Genomic DNA, 8638 nt, shown 5'->3' on the forward strand with positions numbered 1-8638 from the left:
ATGGTCTTCCAACAACATTTAAGAAGTTATCCATAGTTTAAACATATCAAGGTGCACAGCCTGGCAATCTGAAGCCAAAACATACGATTAGCCACCGTAGCAACGGCTAAATCATGACGTATCGATTTGTGAACAATTGCTTTGACTAAAAAAAAAAAAAAAACTGCACGACTTGACTTGAGTCATCAGCATATACATCATCTGCACATGTTTTCTTGTCAGCAGATATATTGTCGTTCAAGTAAGAGATTTGTGCTTTTCCAACAGGTTTTGCACCATGAAGACCAGACTAGGCTGCCTGTCCAACAAATCGGACTCCTACAATGACTTCTCTGAGTTCCTACCACCTGTCCACGAAACCACAGCCAGGTGTTTGAAGTGAGTCCGTCAAAATACTTTTACAATACTACATTGCACAAGCTTTTTGAGACTATATGTGTGATAATAACAAGATAATGTGAAGGATTGTGCACGGCTGATTTTCTGTTTAAAGAACTCCAGATCTCCAACATTGATGCATAAAATTTTCTTAATATATGCCATTTCTTGTGTCCACTTCACAAATTTCACAAAGACACGTCTCACATAAGCAAACAGCTGAGTCCGCAGATTTGTTCCTTTCTTTGCCATCTGTGCTGTCGAACCAGAACTACATTCACTCGCTGGGTTTCGGATGCTTCGTTCACATGACAGTTGAGCTTGGGACAACTTGGTAACACAGTCACAGTCAAATCAGACTAATAGCAGTGATAAGAACTTTAATTTCCTGCTATAATCGATGATTAATTCGATTCAGATCGTAAAACATAGGGGTTTGAAATTCAGAAATGTCAAACTTTTCTATTGGATAAAATGTTAATGATGCATGACTTTGGGCTATTATCATCAAATCAGTGGGATTGTACAAAAACAACACAGACACACAGTGCTATTAACGTGGTGTGTTAGCCCTCCATGTTTTCACCTTAACATCTATTGCTCCTCTATTTCCTCTCCATCCTCTAGTCTTCACCATGTAAACAGCGGTTGATTCGTGTCCAAATCAAACTTCCTTTGCCTTTTTCTTTCCGTCAGACTATCGACAGATGAGGTCGTACGATGGTCGGAATCGTTCGATCACCTTCTTTCCCACAAATGTAAGTTGACAATTTCTATTTTTTCATTGTGCTCAATTCTCAGGAGTGCTTACCAAATGTGTTATGTGATGTCGAATCAGGGACATCAAAAACTCACTGAACTGGAACATAAACAAGAAAATACTGAGTCATACAGGGTCACAGTTAAGAATGTTTTATTTTTTTTTATTTATCGAATTATTAGGACTTGACTGTCAAATGCAGGATATCCACTCAAGAAGAAGAATCAAGTAATCAAGGAGAGTTTATTGAAATTACAGTAGATCAATAAATTGGAGGGGATGGGGGGGGGGGGGTGGAGAGTTCCAGGAACTGAGAGAGCAGTAAGTGGAAATGAGAGGGGAAGCCATGGAGCAGCGGGAGGCTTGATGAATAGCAGTGAGGTGGGGACAGCAGCTGAGGGCTATGAGGAGTGAGGGATTGACAATAGACCAAGTCCAAGTTGCAGGAGATAACACACAGCAGGAAGCTACAGGTGCAGAAAGAATCTGAGTGCAGGTAAAGCAGAGGTAAACATACTTCAGGGGCTGATGAGCTGAGCTGATGCATGCAGGCATGTAGACATGGAGATGGAGAGGTGATTAAGTTGTTCAGGACAGGTGTGTCAACCAGGGAGGGGAGGGGCGGCACACACCGACTCAGACTCTCAGAGATAAAGTGAAAGAAAAGCAGCAAATGTTCACATTAGCAAAGCTGGATTTAGTGGTTATTCTTTTGTAGCTTTAGTTAGGTTCACCAACGAGCTTAGGTTTCACATTTTGAAGGACTTACTATAAGATGGAAGAAAGAACGGCTCTGCCCACATAAACCTCGATGCATAAACTGTAGGAGAATGTGAAAATAAAAATTATGTTTACATTCTTTCTGGTATGTTAAGGCCACTTGGAAGTTTTACAAAGCTTCTTGCTATAACTGTCGGTGACTGTTGTGATCCCTGCTTTGGCGCTGATTTATTGTTAAAGCTCACATAGAGTGGTCCTGTTGCACATATATGTTAGTTATGGAGGTCTACTTACATACATTAACTTGTTTTTATGGTCAAAAACCTCCTAGTTGCTGTAAACGAGCCGATAGAAATCCTCTTTTCTGACGGTGTTTCCCAGCCGCAACATTTGAGACTCAACTCTCTCAACCAGAAGACAGAGTGTGTTGGCCAGTACCCAGAAGTACACACGCTCTCAGAAGCGCAGCTCCCCCCTCTGGAACGGTGGATGAACTGCTACTCATTATCAAAACATTGTTTTAACAATGTTCAAAAATAGCTTCTTCACAACTCCCCGCCGCAGTCCCTTTTATGACTTTGACTCAGAGTCAGACCCAGAGTCAGAAGACACTGTCGTTCGTGAAACACCTCCACAACGGACGTTATTCTTCTTCTGCGGTTCGACGTACGCAACCGGATGTGCCCGGACTAGTGCCCAGAGCAGGACGATCGTCTGATCCGGAGAACCGGTGTTTGCGTAACCGGGCTGGGTTTTTTCAGAGATCTCGCTGAGCCTGAGATTACAATAAAACACAGCGTTCTCAGCAGTGGCTGAACTGTTTGTTCAGGGCTTCTTAAACACGGTAATGACGCAGATACACACTAAAAAACAGCATTAATTGGAACTTCCGCTTTAAATCCAAATCTGTGCAAGCAGATATTAGCAGATTTTAGAACACCTTTATAACCGTTTTGTGATTTTTTTAAGAACATTTCATCTTCTGCTCAGCTCAAATGTTACGATGTAACAGACTCATTTACTGCAATGAGAGGAGACGGTTTTTTTTCAGAGTCAAGAATAGGGCTATTCCCAGGCAGAGGAAGCCTGATTCACCCGGGTATCCTGTTTCAATCGAGCAAGCGTTATAGAGGTGACTTACAACATACAATATGAGCACACACACACACACACACACACACACACATTACATAAGTAATGTCAAAGCAACAGAGCACAGCACTCAATGTTCCCTCGATAGAGGATGTAACAGGTATTACTTTCACCTCGACTTTAATTTGATTTCAAACAGGAGGGAGCTTGTAAAAAAACACTTTGACCCGACTGTATTCTGGTGTCATTCCTCAGTGTCTTAACCTGATTGTGCGGTTGCTGGCGGCTGGACCTGTGCTCGCTGTCAGCTGCAACATGTGCCACAGCTGTGGTACAAGAACATTGTGTGAGCTTGCGCTGTGCCCGTGTGTTTTACAAGCGTATCATACCAAGAGAAACAATTTTTATTTAAAGCTGCCGCAAAAAAAGGGCAGTTGTTCAGTGTCATACACGTGTTATCAAAATACTGGTCGAAATTCACTGCCCATTCTCTGGACTGCCCTGTGAACTGTTTGCTTAATACGTCTTCTGTACACCACACATTCGAGGTCAAGTGTCTGAGAATCGAAAGTACTTTATCTATGTGCACAGACGTACATATCAGTGTGTTTTGAGGGACGTGATAACCATTATCAGGTCAAGAATGTGACGAGGGGCACAGCGAGTGACCTAGAAACACAGTTTGTTGTGAAAACACTCTGGGCATCATGTCCTTTTTCACAATGTAACGTGCATTAAAAATACATTGTTGAGGTTAAACCTAAAATCTAAAACACACACAGGCTTCAGTGTCGTTTTTTTTTTGGATCTTAATATCCTTTCACTAACATCACGGCCAGTGTGCTTTGAGAAACCGCAGCTCCCGAGTTTTCCAGAGCTTGTTGACGGCTCAAGCTGCTGCTAATGAACTGCCGTGCATTTAAGCTTGCATCCGCCTCATTAAGTTCTCCGACAACACTCGAGCCGAGATTCTTTTAACCAACCTGTGACTAAAAGTAGCTTCTTCACCCTGAAGGCACTTCACCTTCAGCCTGTCTGCTTTATTTAGGGCCTTGCTTCTGCTTCCTTTAGCTTTCTCCTCCTATAGCAACCAAGGCGCTGTCAAACTAAAAATGGTATTTTCAAGTGGTTGCTACATTTTTGCCTTGTAAAAACTTGATATTTTCTGGTGGGAACTTCTATAAACAGGAGCCGGGGATGCGCGTGTGTATAACCTTGTGCATGTTGTGCAACCTGCGTGTTGTTGCTTGAGAGGGTGTGTGTGTGTGTGTGTGTTTGTCTGTGTGAATAATGATGTTGCATATGTACAGACAGACCATCCCCTCTGCTCTGCACAGATTTATTAGGTAAACAGCAGAAACGGGATCGCTGGAAATAACATGTCAACGTGACACAGGCCCGTACAAAAACATGCGCCCTTCCTTTGTGTTATCATCAGTGGGGAGGATGCTAATCGATCACTCGTCTTAACTGATTAAAAAAAACAGCGTCTTTGAGGGAGTATTTTGTTCTGACTCTGAGCCCTTTCCCCTCTTCTGGGAACAAGGCTGTGTACTGACTGGAAAAAATATCACCATAGGATAGAGGCTATTATCATGTACTACACGAGTGAGCTGCGCTGTGAAGTAATAGAAGAAAGAGCTCTCAGCTCCTGCCGAGAAATAGGTGTTACCGTGGAATATCAATCATATGTCAATTATATGTTCTTGTTGTGCGGTTTTTTTTGTTTTTGTTTTTTTTTCGGCCCTCTTTCACAACATGATTCATATTGTTCTTTCCAGATGGCCTTGCCGCCTTCCGGACATTTCTCAGGACAGAGTTCAGTGATGAGAACATCGAGTTCTGGATGGCCTGCGAGGAGTACAAGAAAATCAAGAGCTCCACCAAACTGGTGTCAAAAGCGAACAAGATCTTCAAGGAGTTCATTGATGTTCAAGCCCCGAGAGAGGTGTGTGTGTGTGTGTGTGTGTGTGTGTGTGGTAACTGTCAAACTATTGAGCTAATTAGACACAAATTACACAATAAAGGAGGAAATTAAACATTAATATTATTAACAATAATTCAGACCTTTTCAAGGTTCCCAAGGCTGAGTTACAGAGATGGGTGTAAACATCATGTCAAATGATTCACACCACTATAATTTACCATGAATTCATGACATGATCATGTCAAAAACACATGAAGCAGCTAATTGCCAGAGAATCTACTTGTATAAGATAGTAGACATTATCAATCTAAGGTTAAAATAAATATATGTCTTGGTTAGATGTTGCTTTCTTAGATATTGCTGTCAATACAGAACAGAGTCAATACAGTCTGCAATAACAATATAATTCAATTTTCACTGGCTCATTCTTTTCTTGTTAGTTTACTAAATCACTGAGATGTTTGCCTGTGCGTTTGTTTTGGAGGCAGATTATTGGAGATGGATGTGTCGTTGTCACTCTGAATGATACAAACACAGGCATCACTATCACACACACACACACCATTGCTGTACATGTGCCCCTATCATCACGTGAATAATGACAATGGCTCTTTATTTCCCCGGGTCAGGTAAACATTGATTTTCGTACCAGGGAAAAGACCAAGCAGAGCCTGGAGGACCCGTCGCCGACCACCCTCAACGAGGTCCAAGCTCAGGTCTACAGCCTCATGGAGAAAGACTCCTACCCGCGATTCCTCAGGTCTAAAATGTACCAGGAAATGGTCAACAGGGCACACGCACAGGGCCAGCGGAGGTCTGTGTGACTGACGGAGATGATGACAGTGGACGTTAAACTGGACCTATACTGTAAATCATTCACTAGAACGTTAACGTCTTCTTTGAATACTGTGAATCTGCAAGGACGGAGTAACATGCTCGCCCGGGGTCCTCTGTCTACACCAGCTCCATGCATGAAATCCCTCTAAGATGTGTTTCAGTGAAGTAACTGGTCCGAGGAAGTTGGGTTTGGATGAGGATGAGCTCAGTGTTTTACCTCTGCATAGTGCTGGGTAATATGTGTGAAAATCATCCCAATAACAATGACATTATCATGTAATAATGATATTTGTTGCCATAAAGGCTTGTTTTCCATGACCATGAACTGAATTACTTTTAAGCGGCTTGATCCTATTTTGTGTCAAGGCAGCTGGAGGCCGCAGCAACATTGTGCTAGTAAAGCAGGGTGAAGAAAAAAAAAACAGAAACCCGGTTTTGCTGATCAGAGCCCATTTCCAATCGTAGGGCGTGGTGTACAAATAGTTTCTGCTCGTGAGGACCAAACAGAGGCAGACATATAACATAAACAACTGCAAAAAAATCTAAAAATATATGTGAGAATTGCATGGTTGTATGTATTTTACTATAACATATCGTATACCAGAAAGGATGTTGTTCTCCTTTTGTTTTCTTAGTAAGTTTCGGACATCATGGCCCTTATCTCAACTATAAGGTAACTATGGCTATACAAAAATCTATTGGTTTAGATTTTTTAGAAGTTGTTGCAATAAACAATCGTAACACTAGACCTTTAAAGAAGAACAGGAAGTGCTTTACAATCTAAATTTCTCACTTGTTTACCTCTAGAAATGTCCCCAATACTTGTTTAATGGATCATTTGCTCGTGGCCAAAATAGATTCAGTTTACCTCGCAGCTGATCTGACCAATGTTTGTCATTTTTTTCCACATTCAATTGTCGACTTGATGATCATTTATTGTGATGCTTGTCATTGTTGCTTTATTGCCCAGCACTACCTCTACTCCATGTTTACGCTGAACCTCGGCGTGAGTGAACACTGAGTATCTGAATAACTGTGCCAAACTAGTTTGCACTTATATATAAAGACTATACAATATCTAGGCTACATAATAATCCTGTGTAATGTAAACTCTTGCAGGTATTGTAAGTGATATCAATGTAGCATATGGGACAGGGTTGGGTAGATTTAATGCTTTCACTTCACACAGATGTTTTATCATTCCTCTTGAACATGTTGTACCTGGTCATCCATATTCAGGTTTATGCTGTTTTATGTACATTTTCATCAATACACATGTGTATTTAAATAGCACTGCTGCATTTAAATAGATATTTAAAATTCATACAGTCCTGTTTACAGTGAAGTGAAAGCACAGACAACCCAACCCCCATAGAACGTGTTGTGTAACCTTCAAATTATTTTTCAGCATGACACAATACACAGAAGAAGCTATTTAGATATATCCTTTGCCTTGTACAATGTGAATATGAAAATGACTGCAAAAAAAACAAACAAAAACACATCTTTATGTCAGTGACATGACCAGCGTGCTCCCTTTGCACTCCTCTGTAACAGTAAGCTAAGTGAAAAAAGATTTCCCCGGGGAGGCAAGTTTTTTCTTAGTACTGCATGTGCGCTGCTAGAAATGTGGCAAAACATATCACCCTATATACGGTATGTAACTGTGTTCCACATGAATGTAACCTCCAGCCCCCATCCACCCGATATTGTGCGATTAAAATGAACCTGTGTCTACATTTTGTGGCCCACCGAATTTAATTTCCATAATACACCCAAAGCATTTTGATGCAAGTGCATTCGTTCACTGATCAGAGACCAAGGGATTAGCCCTGATTCCACCTGACTTTCATAACAGCAAAAGGAAATACACTCAAAAACCTTGATTGAATGACATTGGCGATTTACATTCGACCAGTAGACGAAATGCAAAACTGAAATGAATAAATTAAAGGAATCTCAATCAGACTTTTTACTGGTTAAATGTGCAGTTTGTGACCTTTAAAAAATAAACATAGTTCACATAATGCCAATACAGCCTATAAGCTTCAACTATAGCAGTTGTTTTGATGCAATTTATGTCAAAAATTAGTAGGAGTGGCGAGACAGCATCATACAGCAACACTAGGGCTGAAAACACTAAGGTTCTAATACTTCAGTAGGACCTCACAATCTTATTTTTTATCTCAAATGTGAGTGTTTGATACTGAAAATGTTGTGCTGCGCCCAAGATTTATCACCCAACCAGCGGCCTGTATTTGAACTTGTTTACGACTCGCTGTGCAGTGGAGCCAAATATTACGTCTTTGGTTGGGGGAAAAAAATAAAAATGGAACAATAATCAGACATTCAATTAGGCAACATTACTCACTAGAAAACCTCCTTTGTCGTATCTGGGGCAGTGGTACGATGCACTTGACTTTTGCCATATTACACCATCCAATAACTGATGTCAATATGTCAGACACAATGGGAAGTGAAGAGCAGGGTTGAATGTGGGACAGCAGCAGCAGTGTTCCTGTTTGTGCAGACAAAACACAAGCCTATCTGGGCCAGTAGACAACAAGCAGCCAAAACACGTTTCACCGTGGAGCGATTGAGCGCCCACTCAGCGTGTAATGATTGTTATGAAAGTATAAATTACAGTAATGTAACAGTAGATCAGAGTGAGTAAACCGTGTGTAGGTGTTGTTTCCTTTTGTTGATGAGATCGGTGATCCGTGTTGACGCCGCGTCGTTGCCTCTCACAAAAACATACACTGCTTCAGAAAACAACAAAAGAGACACATTTCTTATGTAATAGCTCAACAAAAACAAAACATTTCCAATCAAATACGGACCTTTTTTTTCCCTTCTAATTGTTTAAAATGCACTCTATTTACTGAATACAAACTACGAACAAACAACTTAGTTAGATTTTGTTT

The 8638-nt window shown here is 41.0% G+C and overlaps 1 protein-coding gene across 1 annotated transcript; it reads left to right on the plus strand.

Annotated features, from left to right (window-relative positions):
• Window positions 1-277: 277 nt before the first annotated feature.
• LOC310926591 (regulator of G-protein signaling 8-like) lies at window positions 278-5701 on the plus strand (the record flags this gene model as incomplete). The annotated part of the gene is made up of 4 exons (XM_083888759.1): window positions 278-378; window positions 1075-1136; window positions 4732-4898; window positions 5507-5701. 4 exons carry the CDS (start codon window positions 278-280, stop codon window positions 5699-5701), a joined length of 525 nt encoding a protein of 174 aa, XP_083744885.1.
• Window positions 5702-8638: the final 2937 nt, after the last annotated feature.

Source organism: Microchirus variegatus (assembly GCF_963457635.1).
Source record: "Microchirus variegatus genome assembly, chromosome: 4".
NCBI lineage: Eukaryota > Metazoa > Chordata > Actinopteri > Pleuronectiformes > Soleidae > Microchirus > Microchirus variegatus.